The sequence below is a fragment of the Eleutherodactylus coqui genome, chromosome 2 (genome assembly GCF_035609145.1).
Source record: "Eleutherodactylus coqui strain aEleCoq1 chromosome 2, aEleCoq1.hap1, whole genome shotgun sequence".
Classification (NCBI taxonomy): domain Eukaryota; kingdom Metazoa; phylum Chordata; class Amphibia; order Anura; family Eleutherodactylidae; genus Eleutherodactylus; species Eleutherodactylus coqui.
The window spans coordinates 211,131,402-211,148,355 of NC_089838.1; the positions used below are offsets into that span (position 1 = coordinate 211,131,402).

General features: G+C 41.8%; 1 protein-coding gene across 1 annotated transcript; it reads right to left on the minus strand.

Moving 5' to 3' along the window:
* Positions 1–272: 272 nt before the first annotated feature.
* Positions 273–16,564, minus strand: CPLX3 (complexin 3). Its single transcript, XM_066589947.1, has 3 exons — positions 16,401–16,564; positions 1,154–1,241; positions 273–497 (listed from the first exon to the last, which is right to left on the minus strand). Exons 1-3 carry the CDS (start codon positions 16,562–16,564, stop codon positions 273–275), a joined length of 477 nt encoding a protein of 158 aa, XP_066446044.1.
* Between the last annotated feature and the right edge of the window lie 390 nt (positions 16,565–16,954).

Genomic DNA, 16,954 nt, shown 5'->3' on the forward strand with positions numbered 1-16,954 from the left:
ATGGCCTGCTGGATATGAGATCACATACTTGTATTGAACCTCAATATATGCCATCAAATACATTTTTTTAACATCTCCTATGTTCAATCCATACATGATCAAGAACTACCTTGTCTCATGGATACAGAAATCAACAACTTCAAATATAAGGGCTTGATGGGAACAAACATATATTGCATGGCTTCCCCAACATAATTTATGGCTGTTAACCATTTTTGAAATTGTTGAGTTGGCTGTCAGCAAACTTAGGTATTTTGGAGGCTTGAATCAAGTCACATTAGACTACATTTTTCAGCTGACTGCTTCAGGTCATCCAGTGTAGATTGGGCTTTCCCTTTAATTGAGTCCAAGTCAATATTCTGGATATTACTGAGTTGGCCAATTACTGATGATCTTCCTTCTTCTTCTTCATTATCCTCTTCAATCATTTTGGCCAACTCCTTAGGTAGCTCAACATCCCCACCAGCTAACTGGATCTGTGCATCATCAACGTCACTCTTGAAAGAAAGATAAAAATACTTACATTATACATTCTTACAGATGTGAATGAACCACCAGGCACTAGATCAAGTTTACAATAAGAGTAATTTCATAGGGGAAGGGCTCATGCACATGATTATAACATAGCTCTGTACAACTTCCAAGTTGTATAGAGTTGTAATCTGGTGCTCAGGGAAGTCTATGGTGCCCTATTGTATCTCTCTATGCCATCCTGTTTTCACACATAGGCATACAGAGGTTTCCCTGTTGGATTCATACAATGAAAAATATGACTCCCTTTGCTCCCAGGGAAGAATACCTCAGTAATAAGTCTACAGAGACACACATGGGGGAGATTTATTAGAACTAAAGTTTCATTCCGCAGTCTCTTAATCTGAAGTGCGCTAATGTGCAAAATTTATTAAGACACATGCTCCCCTGTCCTTGTATGTGTGTGTATATATATATATATATATATATATATATATATATATAATATAAATAATATTTTGGGGGGCACATACATATGCTAATAAATATACATTTCAAATGCATTGCAGGTGCTATGTGCTGGTCTTGAGGCATTGTTTTTACCACATATAGAGAATACATGGAATGACTGTATAGGGTAACTTTAGCAAATGTTCAGGGCTACAACTGAATGTGGTTTTACCTTGGGTAAGCGGTACTTGTCTCTGAAGTGAGTCCGAAGTGTGGCTCTTTCAGCTTTGCGTTGAGTATACATTGCCTCTCGTTCCATCCTGTATGAACCAAATTATGTTAACATACAATAATTAGTATAGGCTCTGTATTTCAAGATCTTAAAAAAATCCCCCAATAATTTCTGTATATAACTGCTAAAAAGTGATAATCAGCCTAGAAGGTGGCTTATAGGAAATGTAAACCTCCAGTGCACCTAAAGTAAAAAGTAGAGCAACTTTTGTAAATTGTCTTGATTATAAACATACTCATTTGTGTATACTGGTCCTATGCAGATCTACATGTCGCCAGGGTTATAGATGCTGGACAGGTATGCTCAATACCCAATACATGTTTTATTCTGAAATGCTGTAGCATTTCAGAATAAACACACTTTGAAGTTTGACCAAGAGCTGAGCTCCAAGTCATGGAGGCGGGCTGCGCTGGCCTCTCCCCACCCACATCATGCAGAGCGCAGTACTGTTCCTATACTCAAAAGTGTAGAGGTGCCCTCAGTCTATGTAATAAGGGTGGGGAGAAGCCAATATGGCCCGCCAAAACAACTCTGAGCTCAGCTCTGAGTCAAACTTCAAAGTGTGTTTATTCTGTTCCGCCACAGCATTTCAGAATAAACCATACATGGGGGTAATTGGCATACCTGTCCCGGGTTCATGCTGCTTGTGGTTTGGACAGCATGAACCTGGAGACAGAATCCCTTTAAAGCGGTTATCCAGAGAAGAAAAGAAATTTCAAACTGGCTAAGAGTGGTGGAATAACATCCCTCACAGTGTCCGTTCCATCAGTGCCCGCTCCCCTGCTAGTATCCACTTCCAGATGCAGCAGTGATATCTGTCCACTGCAGCTAGTTACCGGCTGAAGCAGTAAGATGATCGGGTGGTCTGAGTATGTCTTTTATCTTATTTTACCAATGGTTTGATTTTTTTTTTGTCTCTGGATAACTGTTTGTAGGTTAACAAGAGGAGGAAATGGAGTAACACATGGCTGCAGGATCAGACTACACATAGGTTATACTTATAATCTGCACCCCTGGAGACATGAAGGTCTACATAGGAGCTGTATACATAGAATGATAAGACACATCAATTTACAACCTATGAAAATGTGGTGTTTTTCAAAACCGTAAAGAATGCATAGAACTTCAAGGAACAATTAATTAAACTTTGTTACAAGAATCCTGCATGTGTGTTTCAATAGAATAAATGGATCCCAAACTCAGAATCACCAGTGATACATGTAGTGATGTATTAGGATTAGAGATGAGCGAGCGTACTTGCGAACGGCAAATTACTGTAAGTACCTGCCCGCTCGTCTCAAAAGATTCGGGTGCCGGCGGGGGGGAGAGAGGGGAGGAACGGGGGGGGGGGGGAGAGGGGAGGAACGGGGGGGGGGGGGGGAGATCTCTCTCCCCCCCTGCTCACTCCCGCAACTCACCGCTCACCTCCGCCGGCACCCGAATCTTTTGAGATGAGCGGGCAGGTACTCGCAAAAGGCATTACTCTCTCGAGTATTTGCCCTTAGCGAGTACGCTCGCTCATCTCTAATTATGATGCCATAATTTTAATGATAATAATAGGAGCATTATTATTTCTGTAGTGCCCTCATATTCTGTACAGCTATATATTTATGAGTCCTAATTTTATTATCTTACACACTAGACATAATGTAATTTAACCGCTTTCTGCCACAGCCCTTCTTATTTTTATTCTTCCATCCTAACTTATTTTTCGTGACCTAGGTATATGCGTGTCTTTGGTAGAGGGGGGGTTGCTTGTTTTTAAGATGTTCACAATGTGGTTAAGCTTAAGCCCCACTTACACGCAACGATTATCGCTCAAAATTCGTTCAAACTATGGCATATGAATGATAATCGTTGAGTGTAAACGCTACCATCGTTTTCCTTTTGGCTGAAAATCCATCATTCAGGCTGTGAGTAGATAATACAGATTGCACGCTGTGTTCTGCATGGGAGTCAGAGATTACATTTTATTCAGCCAACAGCCCATGCCAGAACAAAGGAGCTGTGTGCAGAGCTGAGACCACCTGCAAACAGCTTTTGGAGGCTCATTTACACGCAAATGAAGCTGGTAAAGTGCTAATGGACATTAATGTCCATTAGCACTTTATGCAAAACGATCGCTAAAACTTTCAATAGTTTGAAAGATTATCTTTGCGTGCGAATGGACCTTTACATATTATCTTTACTCTGTGGGTCAATACGATCATGGCAAAGCTAAATTTATATAATTTTTTTAATTAAAGCACAGCAAAACTTAATGTTTATCTTTTATTTTTTCCATAAAAGGTTTTTTTGCAGTGCCAAATTTGTTTTTTCTTTCAATTAAACTTTAACTTTTTCTTTCATTTTACACATTTTTGTCCTTCAAAGGGATTTGAAGATGCTAAGAAGCAGACATGCATGGCAGACATAGAAGCCTTAATCAGGCCTCCAGTTATCATGAGAACCAGTCAGTACCTCATAATCTTATCTCGAGTTGCTGAAGGGTGTCAACTGCTTACATGCTGTAATTGCTATTGATCATGGCATGCAAGTAGCAAAACAGCCACTCCCAGCCGTTGGTGTAGGAGTCCTGGCTTCCTGGCACAGGAATCCCATGCCATCCTTAGACTAGATCACCATGGTTCTACAGTGGCCAAGCCTAAGGCCCCTTAGTGGCAACTGTGAAAACACTTATGGCTGGTCACCAAGCGTTTAAAAGCATACTAATAGATTAATTTGGAATTTAGATTGTGAGCCCAATAGGGTCAGGGACCAAAGTCAGTGCTGATAACCTCAGTACAATGCTGTGAAATATGTGTGTGCTAGATAATTGATTCAGATAGTAGAATGCATCAGAAAAATATCAGCTTGTAGTGCATGTAGAGGAGTTTCAGATCCGGCCTGCATCCTGTATTTTTCCTGTCAGTATACATTGCTTAATCCCAGTCTCCCTCACTCTACTAATTTAATGCACCATGTGTGCAAGGCGTGTTTCGAAAAGCTCCTTAGGAAGCAGTACAACTAAAAGCAATAATGTTAAGAGAAGGATTACGCACATGGCAAAAAGGGTTTTAATCTTTTATTTTTAGCTTATTTATTGTACTGTCTGATGACGGCCTCATACAATGGGGCTTTCTCGTCATGAGTAATTCCGCAGACTTCAAGCTATTGACCAACAAATCGTCTTCTGTCTCTTTCCTTATCAATTAATGTTGTTTTACCGCATACTCTTATTTAATCGTCCCTCAATAGCTCTATTCCCTTCTCTGTGTTTAATCTCTATTTTTGTCTGCCAACATGTCATTTCTGCACTCTTCTGTCAACTGGAACAAGACGTTTCAGCAATTTATAGGTATTGCAGGGAGCATAATTTCATTCCAGTAGTGTATAGATTCGTGCACTGCTGAGAAATATCCTTTGTTGTCACTACCTATTATTATATAGATCAGCTTTTCACTCTGCTGCCATGCTTATTATATTTCAGCTCAAAAAGCGAGTAGACTTTATTGTCCAACATAAAGATAGGAATCAGTCAAAGAGGCAGCTGATAACTGGCTCATTATGTTCTACTGAGAAGTGGGACACACAAGAGTCAGGTAGTTGGAACCAGGCTGCAGTATATTATTAGCAATGTTCTCCATCTAGCTAAACTGCTATGTATTCATCTAGTGGTCTATAGCACATACTGAAGTGTAACGGATATGAGATCATTTCACTGCATCCATTTATCCATTTACCTACCTATGTATAAATATATCAGAGTTCAAAACAAAGATCCTCTCCCATGGCCTATTGATACCCAGGATTGTGACTAAGGCCGGTCTCACACAACTGGATCTGAATTGTGGATTGCGCATGCGTTTGATACGCAGTGCAATCAAATGCATTGAATTACGCAGTTCCGAACACAGTGTGTCGGAATCGTGCAATCAGAAAATAAAACGCAGCATGTTCTATTTTACCGCGTATATCCGCGACATAGAATCCATTGTTCTATATGGTCGTGCATATACCCACAGCCCATTATATTGCATATTGGCTACGGGTATCCTCGTCACTGCTAAGTGATGGCGCAGGAAATATAAACTAAAAAAGGTGAATGGCAATGACCGCCGTACAATTTCGCTGCCATACGCGGCCGTACACAGGGTCTAGGTCGGGCTCACAGCTGGAATCCACTTCAGGCCTCTGCAAATGGATTCCGCTTATGGTGGTGTGAGTCTGGCCAAACCAGGGGGCATCCTCTACATCTAGAGCAATGAAGGCTCCTATACCAACATAGGAGGGTTCTTTACTGTAAGAGAAATTAGACTGAGGAACCCTCTGCCTGAGGATGTGGTGATGGCGAATTCACGAAAAAAGTTTCAGAGGAGCCTGGACACCTTTCTTGAGTGATACAATATTATATATTACAGTCACTGATTACTCTGAAGGGTTGTTGATCCAGGGATTATTCCGAGTGCCAGATTTCAAGTTGGGAAGGAATTTTTTCCCTAAGATGAGGAAAATTGGCTTCTACCCCATTGGGATTTTATGTCTTCCTCTTGATCACAATTGGGAGTAATGGGCTGAACTGGATGTGCATATGTCTTTCTTCAGCCTATACTATGTTACTTTCTATCTATCTCTTTCCAGTAGAAGTACAAGTTGACTATGTGTATAACAAATTACCATAACTGGATTCCTTTGTTCCATTACATTTGACTGTAGCAGAGTTGTTTTGGCAAAATTTATCATTAATTATCTTCAGAGCTATTAAAAAACTAACTTTAAATAACTGTACCACACTGCTCATGATAACTACAAGCACAGTCTGTGGAGGAGGTCGGTTTGGGTGAAATCAATTTCCATGCTTATTTTATGGAGATCTTTATGCAGTAAATTTCCCCTAATCCGGTATCAGTGGGATTAGATAGGTGCTGGATTATCAGACGCTCATAGTGACGTATATAAAATTTACTAAACTTGTAAGGGTTCGGGGTATTTTCTGCTTCATAAGGTTATTAAATTATCAAAAAGTAAAAGAATGTAGAAGGACAAACAACAAATATCACTGCAGGTTGAGGGTATTTTCAGATTTGTCGCAGATTTTTGGTATGGATTTCACTCTGAAAATCTGACTAAATTTATAATACAGTGCTAGTGAATTAAAGTTTTAACCTGCAACATGGAGATTATAGGATTTTACTGCAGATTCACTGTGTTGGACCTTCGCTGCCGCATTTCAACTCAACCCTGGAGGAATCGCAAGATAAAAACTCGAAATAGAATGTAAAAACAAAAGACCTGATTCAGGCCGGGCTCACACGAGCGGGTCAGATTCCGCGTGTGGATATGTGCAGCGTAAGACCGGTGAATCATTGTGGAAACTAATCGCATATGGTCGTGTATGCCTGTGCAGATGTACGCGTATGGACAGCATATTGTCAACGCGGAAGAAAGATCATAAGCAGTGAATGACATCAGGAAGTTGCCCATACCCGATAGGAACGCCCTTCTATCGCTCAGGCGACATTCTCTTGTGCTGTCCTGGTGAGAACTGTTCTGAAAGCCTTCAGGACTACAGATGAGCGTGCATACTCGCTAAGGCAAACTACTTGAGTACCTGCCCGCTCGTCTCACTCTCCCCCCCCCCCCCCCCCGCTCCTCCCTGCTCACTCCCGCAACTCACTGCTCTCCCGCGCTGGCACCCAAATCTCTAGAGACGAGCGGGCAGGTACTCGCATAAGGCACTACTCGCTCGAGTAGTTTGCCTTAGCGAGTATGCTCGATCATCTCTATTCAGGACGGATACTGCTCTCTTGGCTTGGCTGGTTTTATACTACCTTTTTTTTTTAAGAAAAAAACACTTATTCTTGTGAAGTCCAGAAGAACAAGCAGAGGCTGCAGACAGGCTGGATGGGTGTGATGCTCCCCAGACTGTCCTGCATTGTCTGTCCACAAATTCTGCTTTCTTTATTCCATTTGTATCTGGTCTTCTAGTAACTTGCATACGAATCTGTGTCCATACGCAATGTAATTCTGTATGCACTGCGAATCTAACGTATCCTTAGAGGTCAATGGAGCCCATATGCACGGAATCCGCGGTAAAATAGAGCAAACTGCGATTTTTCTTCCGCTCCTGGAAACTGTAAATTACAGCCACAAGTGTGAGCAAAACTTCAAAAGTCCATGGCTTTTAATGGCCGTGTATTACTGCTTATCGTCTGCGCAAATGGCGATCTCAGAATCCACAATTCAAATCTGCTCGTGTGAGACCCCCTCATCCGTGCACTTGTGCAAATATTCTGAAGCTAAAAACTTGCACATTTTGGCACACACTTTCTTGCACAAATGTTTTTATTTTTTAAATATCTAAGCCACACTCGCTATTTTCCCCAAGAAGTGGGTGTGTCTTAATGTGAGGGGAATGGCCTCCAGTATCCTGACATATGTACCACAATTTACGCCAGAAGGGTGCATTCACACGACCGTATATCAGCTGGGTTTTCACACTCAGCCGATAAACGGCGTCTCTCTCTGTAGGGGGAGGAGGCTGGAAGAGCCGGGAGCAGTGCTATGGGCTCCCGCCCCCTCTCTGCCTCCTCTCCACCCCCCTGCACTATTTTCAATGAGGAGAGGCGGGGAAGGGCGGAGCTAATCCCCAGAATTTAGCCCCGCCCCATTCCGCCTCCTAGCCGATATACGGTCGTGTGAATGCACCCGAAGCTTGTGTAAGTTATCGTGAAAATGTACACCAGCTCTTAGTTATCTGATTTCTAGAAATGAAGTGGCACATCTTATTCCAGCGCAAGACAGACAATTGTCTGATAATTTAGGGCCAAACTTTCCTGACTGGTTATGCATGATCAATCTTTGGATTCTGGTATTATAAACTTCCATATTACAGAATTGAGGAGAAAACATAACTAATGATTCCCTAATTTAGATGTGCGGAAGGCGGGAAAGGTTTCTACCATTATGGTGTTGTAATTAATATCAATCTGTGATCACATGGAAACAAGTGTTCTTTATATCTCTCCCTCTCTCTGCATACATGGAAAATATCCTGACTTCCTGTACAGAGTACTAAAGCTAAACATAACTTCATTCACAAAATTCAGTAAGTGTCACAGTGTATGCAGTATTTCTTTTATATGAGGACTACATTAACTACTACGTCTTAAACACCCTGTGACCTGATTATCCAGACCAATGTTTCCCAACTCCAATCCTCAGGGCATCTCAGCAGGCCATGATATCCTATATAGTAGGAACACCTGTGCAATACTGAGGAAGTCCTGCAAACCTGACCTGTTGGGGGTCCCGTAGGACTGAAGTTGAGAAACCCTGATCTAGACATTCATATCAAGCATTAAAACTGGATTTAACTATTTGTCAGGTGAATTGACTCAGAAAGGTGTTTCTATGAAGGCCCAAAGACTATGACCCCTACGCTGGGAGTCTAGATTTGGCCTGATCAGAGTGAGTTGTATCATGATGTACCTGTGTTATGGCTTTCCAGTCATGGAATCCTACAGTCCTTTGCATTATCTTGCCCTTACTATCACAAAGTGGCTGTCATATCATGTTGTCATTGTGTTAACATAGTGCTGTGTGATGCAATGTTGGCTCATCTGGCAGCTTCTATTCAGCTTGATATATGGAGAACATATCTGATCTCTCTATCTGTCCTATCTAATCCTGCTGACAGGTGCATGCGCTCTGAAGGGCCTGTTCTTGGCAGATGGGAGGATTAATGTTTAGGGGCTGTTGTGGCTTATGACAACAAAATGGAAATGTACTGGCTTAAGGAAAATTAACCCATGTAAAGAAAGGAGAGAAAAGCTCTCCCAAATATTTTATATGTATATTTTATATATATAATAATTATTATATTATTTATATTATTATTATATATAGATATATATTATAGAGTGCACAGACATAGCAATTGTTAACATGACAGTGCCCATTGTCTATGATGAGTCTCTAAGGTTTCCATTGTGGTGCCTGGCATTTTACCAGACAAAATAGCACAGGATGCTACACTATTTTATAACAGATCTGTGCATCTGATGCAGATATGAACATTACCAAGGACTCTTTTCACATTTTTCCATTCTTCTGTTCCATCATGAAACAAAAGAAAAAAAAGGCAATATGCTATATCTGTTAAAACCAGTGGCGCTAGCCAGAATCTATTCATTATGATGGGATCTGCCATGGTTTCCAGCATTTTACTGGAAAAAATAGCACAGAATGATGTGCTATTTTGTTTCCAGCATTAATGATGAAGTTCTTGCACAGAAAGCACCAGTAGTGCATACAGTTACTCCCGCAGCAGAGTTCGACCCGGTGCCAGGCCTGCTTACCTGTCCGGCATCTTCTCCTGTGCTGTCAATGTGCCGGGCGGCACATGCGCAGTACAGGGGAGGCCACGCCATCGCTATAGCTATGATGTGGCTTCTTGTGCTGTCAATGTGCTGGCAGACGCAGTTGAGAGGATGCCGCGCTGTCACCATAGTGATGACGCGGCTCCTGCGGCCATTCCCCAAGATGATTGCGTAATGGCTGCGGCCTGGATGGCTTGACTTTAATAGAAGTTGGTCATGCATATCCCATAGCAAATCGCAGCATGCTGCAATTTCTTTCCCATGAGCGGAAAATCGCGATCTATTTCCGCTCGTGGGCAGGAAATCACGTTTTTCCATAGCATGCTATGGGCTGGATTTGCTGCGAAATCCAGAGGCGGAATCCCGCTCTGGGTTTTGCAATGCAGATCCGCCCGTGTGCAGGAGGCCTATGGGATCCTCCAGCGTATATTGGCAAAAGATAGGGAAAGAACTATCTTTTCCGGCTGCATATAAAATCGGTTGCCGTGTTTGGTCGCCGATGTCCTATTATTCCCAGTGCAATATTTTACGCAGCTAAAAATCACTCATCTGAATGAAGACATTGGAAACCAATGCTTCAGATGGTCACCATTTTTTACTGCGGCTAAATCAGCCATGTAAAAACGCTTTTGTGAATAAGGCCCTAGGCGGTATCAGGCTTGTCAGTGTGCATTGTACCTGCGAATGTGTGAAATTCCGATGTTCACACGCAATAGAGGAATGCAAGTGTTTCCCTTCTATTCCAATGGGAAACATTGCATTGCACTCGCATGCCGTGTGATGTCTTTAAGCTCCCATTGAAAAAAATAGGACATGGAGTGATTTTTTTATTTTATTTTTTTTTACCTCGCAGCATTGCTGTGAGGGAAAACATTGCTCTTGTGTATGACTTAATTCAAAAGAAAGGAGTTCACATTTGCGTGAATTTTGTGCATCTCGCAACACACAAAACTTGCGTGAGTTTTGCACATATGCAGCCTTAGGCTGGATTCACACGAACGTATATCGGCTCGGTTTTCACGCCGAGGGGGGGAGATGGAAGAGTCAGGAGCAGGAACTGAGCTCCCATCCCCTCTCTGCCTCCTCTCCACCCCCTCTCCGCCCCTCTGCACTATTTGCAATGAAAGGAGGCAGGATGGGGGCGGCGCTAAATTCCGAGAATTAGCCCCGCCCCCGCCCTACCTCTCCCCATTGCAAATAGTGCAGAGGGGCGGAGAGCTCAGTTCCTGCTCCTGGCTCTTCCACCCCCCACCCCCCCCGCGCAGATGAGGACGACGTATATCGGCTCGGCGTGAAAACCGAGCCTATATACGTTCGTGTGAATCCACCCTTAATGATGACTTCCGTTTCAGAAGTATACCATTTCCTGGATAGAATCCTTCATAAGAACATACATTTGCAAATCAGGTTTTGTTTCAAGCACACCTGATGTAACTAATCAAGGGTCTCATTAGTTGCATCAGGTGTGCTTTACATAAAACACATCAAATACTTGGACTGGCTAGGGCTTTGTTGATTGTGAGATTGATTACATTTTAAAAATTTTGCTAACTCAAGAGAGTGCATAAGAAAATGCAGTAGAAAAGTTGGTTCGAATATGCTTGAAACCATATAAATAAGCTACAGATGTTTTAGAAGCAATGAAACAAAACTGGAACTTTGCAGGCTTATGGTTCAACAGTATGTGTGAAGGTGTAAAACTTTAGTAAGCTTGGTTTCAGAAGATGCCTATGTCATGACAGCAAAAGGGTGGTGTACTAAGTACTAAAGATGTTTGTTCTAGACTGCAGGAGTCATTAAACGTGGCATTTTGTGTTGAATTTCGAGAAACCACTTGTCATATTTGTTCTATTGAAATACTTAAAGGGGTTGTCCCGCGCCGAAACGTTTTTGTTTTTTTTTCAATAGCCCCCCCGTTCGGCGCGAGACAAACCCGATGCAGGGGTTTAAAAAAAAAAAACGGATAGTACTTACCCGAATCCCCGCGCTCCGGTGACTTCTTACTTACCTTGCGAAGATGGCCGCCGGGATCTTCACCCACGGTGGACCGCAGGTCTTCTCCCATGGTGCACCGTGGGCTCTGTGCGTTCCATTGCCGATTCCAGCCTCCCGATTGGCTGGAATCGGCACACGTGACGGGGCGGAGCTACAAGGAGCAGCTCTCCGGCACGAGTGGCCCCATTCAGAAGGGAGAAGACCGGACTGCGCAAGCGCGTCTAATCGGGCGATTAGACGCTGAAATTAGACGGCACCATGGCGACGGGGACGCTAGCAACGGAACAGGTAAGTGAATAACTTATGTATGGCTCATAATTAATGCACGATGTACATTACAAAGTGCATTAATATGACCATACAGAAGTGTATGACCCCACTTGCTTTCGCAGGACAACCCCTTTAAATAGTTCTTCTTTGTTATTTTGCAAACAACTAAAAGTTGGAAATTTGGCTAATAAGTCTAATTTGCAATGGGGATTGAATCATTTTGATTTCAATTGTAGGCATGTGGATCTTAGGGTGCATTCCCATGAACGTATATCGGCTCGGTTTTCACGCCGAGCCGATATACGTTGTCCTCGTGTGCAGGGGGGGTGGGGGGTGGAAGAGCCAGGACCAGGAACTGAGCTCCCGCCTCCTCTGTGCCTCCTTTCCGCCCCTCTGCACTATTTGCAATGGGGAGAGGCGGGGCGAGGGCAGGGCGAATTCTCGGAACTTAGCCCCGCCCCGCCTCCTTTCATTGCAAATAGTGCAGAGGGGCGGAGAGGAGGCAGAGAGGAGGCGGGAGCTCAGTTCCTGCTCCTGGCTCTTCCATCCTCCCCCCCCCCCCCACTTGCACAAGAGGACAACGTATATCGGTTCGGCGTGAAAACCGAGCCGATATACATTCGTCTGAATGCAGCCTTATAGTGAAAGACAAACATGAAAAAATAAATATTAATACTACTTTGAAAAGACCTGTCATAAAAATCTCTTTCAAAGCAACCATATGAACTCATTCCTGCAGCAATGCGCTGTGTATGGTGGCACATAGAGTCCCTACAGGTTCATATTACATGTGTCACTGAGGCATCATATTTTTTCAAGCAATGCTTCTAGGGAAGAATACCTGCATAATATGGCATAGAAATTCCTATGTAACAATATTTTGCCGGCTGATTCTCATTCTCCTGTATCTTCTTATAAAATTAGAGGTGGAAAAAATGCACGCCAGTTGTGTGGAGGTTGCACTGAAATTGCATGACTTCAGCTTCTGCTCTTCAGGTACTACTGAAGCTGTATCACAAAAAAATGTTGTATGTAAGCATTAAATGGAGTGGTGTGAAGGATATAGAAATTACAAGCCCTCTCCTAAATCTCTAAAGTGATGAATCATGCTTCACAACTAGTAATCTGATTAACAAATCTGAGTTGGCAGCTGCCAGGAGAACAATGCTTGCCGGAATGTGCAGTGCCAAGTTTAGGATGAGTCAGTTAGCGCAAGTAAAGGGAAACGTAAAGGCAATAACATGAGTTCCTACAAAATTGTCTTTTTCCAGCTTTATGACATAAAGGCTTATTCATCTGGCAGAACTTTTGGTCACAAACAGCACGTAGACCCATAGTAGCCATTTAGGCTATTCACATGGCTGCATGTAATATTCATAAACAAGAGTAGGGCATGCCGTGTTTGGGCAGCCGACAAACCCACAAATAATTAGATGGCACCTGTGTGCTGTCTGATTATTTATTTATTTTTTTTTAATCTGAATTTTTGGACCAAATATGTCAACTGCCATGTGAATAAATCCTTAGTTTGAGGAAATCTCTCTGGTTTGGGAAAAGGTCTCTTGGGAAAACACCCGTTTTAGCAATACCATAACCACATGCGCAAAGTATGACTGCCAAAAATATTTGGCCAGGTTTGCTATAGAAGTTCATTACTTTCTTGCACAGAGACAATGTCTACATTGCATTAAGATACAGTACAATGAGTTAGACCTTCAACTGCAAGCCAGGTTTTGTTGCCCCACTGTCAGTGTTAAACCTCACTAATGCTCTGGTGAATACATTTACCTAAATCCTAAAAGCTCCAAAATCTAGTAAAAATCCTGTTGTACCAGCAAAATAGAGACCAAATCCATATCACGTGGTTGTTTCATTTACCATACCCATTTTTAAATACCCTTTTAGGTCATTCTAAATTAATTGGGAGATGTCCTGCATTCATGATGTGCATCAATTAGCAAGTGGAGAGCAGATAAAGAGTCTCTAGAGGACCTAACAAGTCCATGCATTGCTAGTCAATCTGTTCCTTTCTATGGACATTGTGTAATGCTTCATTTACTCTGTGATGGCAAGAAAACTGAACACTAACTGCCAGTTTTCCTACAGATTATAGCTGATTACTGGGGTCCCAACAAAATGACACACTTTGATCAGTTTATTTTCAGGGAACCCTTTAAATAATAGCAGTCATAAAAGGTAGACATGCCCTTTTAATTTTCTTCTTTTTTAAGAAATAAGATGCTCACTTATGGATGTGATATTTAGGAGTCTACTTTTGTAAAGATATAGAATATAGGACCACGATTATAAAGTAATTATAGAACTTACACTTGGTAATATCAGTTTTATAAGGATGCTGATATATAGAGACTCTCTACTCACTGCCTGCTTTCTGCCAATACTGCCTTTCTGTGAAGTACTTAGGCCTTTAAAAAGCAGCCTGTTCTTGCTGATGGGCTGACACAGAACATGTGGGTTATGTCATTTTCTGTTCGCTCCACTTTTATCTTCTGCTCATAATGGAGTTTACCAGGACAGGATAATTGATCACCTAACCTCAGGATAGGTCACCAGTATCTGATTGGCAGGGGTCCACTCAGCAGTGGGCGTCCCAGACAGTGGACCCCTTCCAAATCAGATATTGGTGACCTATCCTGAGGTTGCCAGTGCCACTATCATAGTCTACAGAGTCAGAAAGATACACAGCTCTGTACACTCCACAGTGGCCTGGTTTGGTATTGTAGGCGCAGTCTCTGCTCACTTAAATGCCAACTGTGCCTGCAGTATCATTCCAGGCAGAGTATGTCAGAGCTGTGTGCTTCCAACTCCATGCACTAATGCAGTGGCCCGGCAAATGGCTGTTCAGTGGGGTGTTGGGCTGTCCAGTCCTGGAAAATGCCCTTAATAAGAGTAATATATTGGAGATTTGTGAATAGCAAATCAATAACATTTTAGCTCTCAGCAACACATGTGAAGCTGATATAAATGTTCTCATTATATACTAAGCAGGCAAATGCTCAACATATACTTATCAATCGTATTTATACATGAGACACTGTGCAAATCCTGATTTGTATCACAGAGCCATGTAAATATATGAACCCCTATAAGTGTCTGAATGTATGGTGAAAAGGACTGTTCATTATGGCCTTCCATGCTCTTATCTGTGGTTACTATGACTAACTACCTATGTGATGCGAGGATGGCTTAGAACACGCTGCAATGTGGTAGTGCTTCATAAGACAAGCTCTGTTTTTTGTTTTTAATTTTTTCCTGTAACTCCATTTTTGGTAAAACATTCTAGCTTTGATGTTATCGTCTAGAGACGGAGAATAGGGTAAAATGTTTTTGGAGAAGCATGCAGTAAGTTCCTATATAAGCTGATTTCTGTTTCAAAAATATTCTCAAATATTTGTCATCAGTATGGCCACAATCATCGAAATGGCTAATAGCTACATGTAAATTGTGGAAGGCAGTCCTTACAACAGAGGGTTTATTGCATGCAGGGTGCTACTCAGTTGTTTTATCTCGTATGGTTATTGCTTACTGTAATATCACAGGAAGGCACAATGCTTCCCCATTCATATATTGCACACTCATAGATTTCTCGTTACTTTCATTAATCTAAAGGTATTAAATTGTGAACCTTTACAGAAATTATAAAACAGCCATCCGATCATGTTTGCAGTGAAGTGAATACAGGACTTCACACTGAAAGTGCACGTTACTGGATGCACCTCTTAAAGGGCCATTCCCTTCATTCTCACCATGTTATATCCTACCCATTTGTACTGTCTTACTTGACTTTTCATAGTAGAACCACAATTAAAGAACAAATAGATAAACTGACTTGTATGAAATAAAATATTGCTATTAATTTATGAAGGAATTTTAAATAGATTATGCTCATGGTTGATAAAGGAATAAGTACAAGTACAGTCGAGTAAAATAGGTAACAATCAAAGAGTAGCTGCACCCTATTTCCATGCCTCTCATAAATGCAATTGATTGAAGGATCTATCGTGTTCCTGTCACTTATAAAAGTACATTTTGAGATGAATAGCAATACCTCCACTTGCACTACTAGAACCTACAACCAACTTGTGCATCATATATGTATATGCACACTACTCTTCTCCTACTGTTTAGCTTTACATCAGCTACTCTTGTGACCAATACCCAAAACCTCAAAAGCAGTAAACTTCAAAATGTCATTAAGTGGATGAATCTAAATACACAGAAGGATAGTGTCACTCCTGACTTATGATATAATACATTCAGCATATAATATGCAGTACAGTTGAATAGGATACATTGTATAACCTCGCACTGTGTGTTACTAAATTTACACATAAGCAGAGTAGAATCACAGATAACGTTTCCCACTGCTGAAGCAGCCTATACACTGTGCTGGTCATAGTCTCCTCATTTGTGAAGACTTTATCATTTAACATTTTAACCCCCAGTATTAAATTAAACCCCTCTCTAAATGCCTTGCTATTTTTTTCATGATTTCCTAAAGGAATAAGGGACAAAATAAATAAGAGTATATAAAATCTTACTTCTCCTCCAGAAGTTGCTTTTGATATTCTTCATATTCTTCCCGTGTCATTCCTTGGGCTTCGGCTGGAGATTTTTCTCCTTCCCCCTTATCTTCTTTGCCCCCCAGACCTCCAGTAAGGTTCTTCAGCTGACCACCCACCATAGTCTTCACCATAAAAGCCATGGCTGTTGAAAACCTAAAAGGCTTGATGTCAGTTTTATGAATCAACTAAACTAAAACTGTAAAATGTTGCAAACACAATAGGAGCCGATTAAATGTACACAATCACTTCAGAGCCAGTAAGTTTACCAGTGCAGCCCCTTGTGTTCAGCATAGAGCTTGTAGATTCAGGTATGATCAGTTTAATTAGTTGAATGGATTTTCTCAGTCATGTTAAGTTTACGTTAAATCCTGTAGACAAGATCAGAAGTGAGGATTGAAAGGTCTCCTAATTGTAGCTCCTTATGCACTTACAGCACCACTGTCCGGAATAGTCTCCACCTAAACATTAAGTGAGCGCCACAGTCCTGCACAACTCCCAGTTAGTGTTTCAGCATGATGACTTGGACAACT

Bases quoted from the DNA above. Each gene is read 5' to 3' on its own strand.
- CPLX3 (XM_066589947.1), bottom strand. From the start codon at position 16,564: ATGGCTTTTATGGTGAAGACTATGGTGGGTGGTCAGCTGAAGAACCTT. The intron at 1,242-16,400 runs GTAAGATTTTAT...TGGTTCATACAG, and splicing joins AAGCAACTTCTGGAGGAGAA to GATGGAACGAGAGGCAATGT. The intron at 498-1,153 runs GTAAAACCACAT...CTTTCTTTCAAG, and splicing joins ACAAGTACCGCTTACCCAAG to AGTGACGTTGATGATGCACA.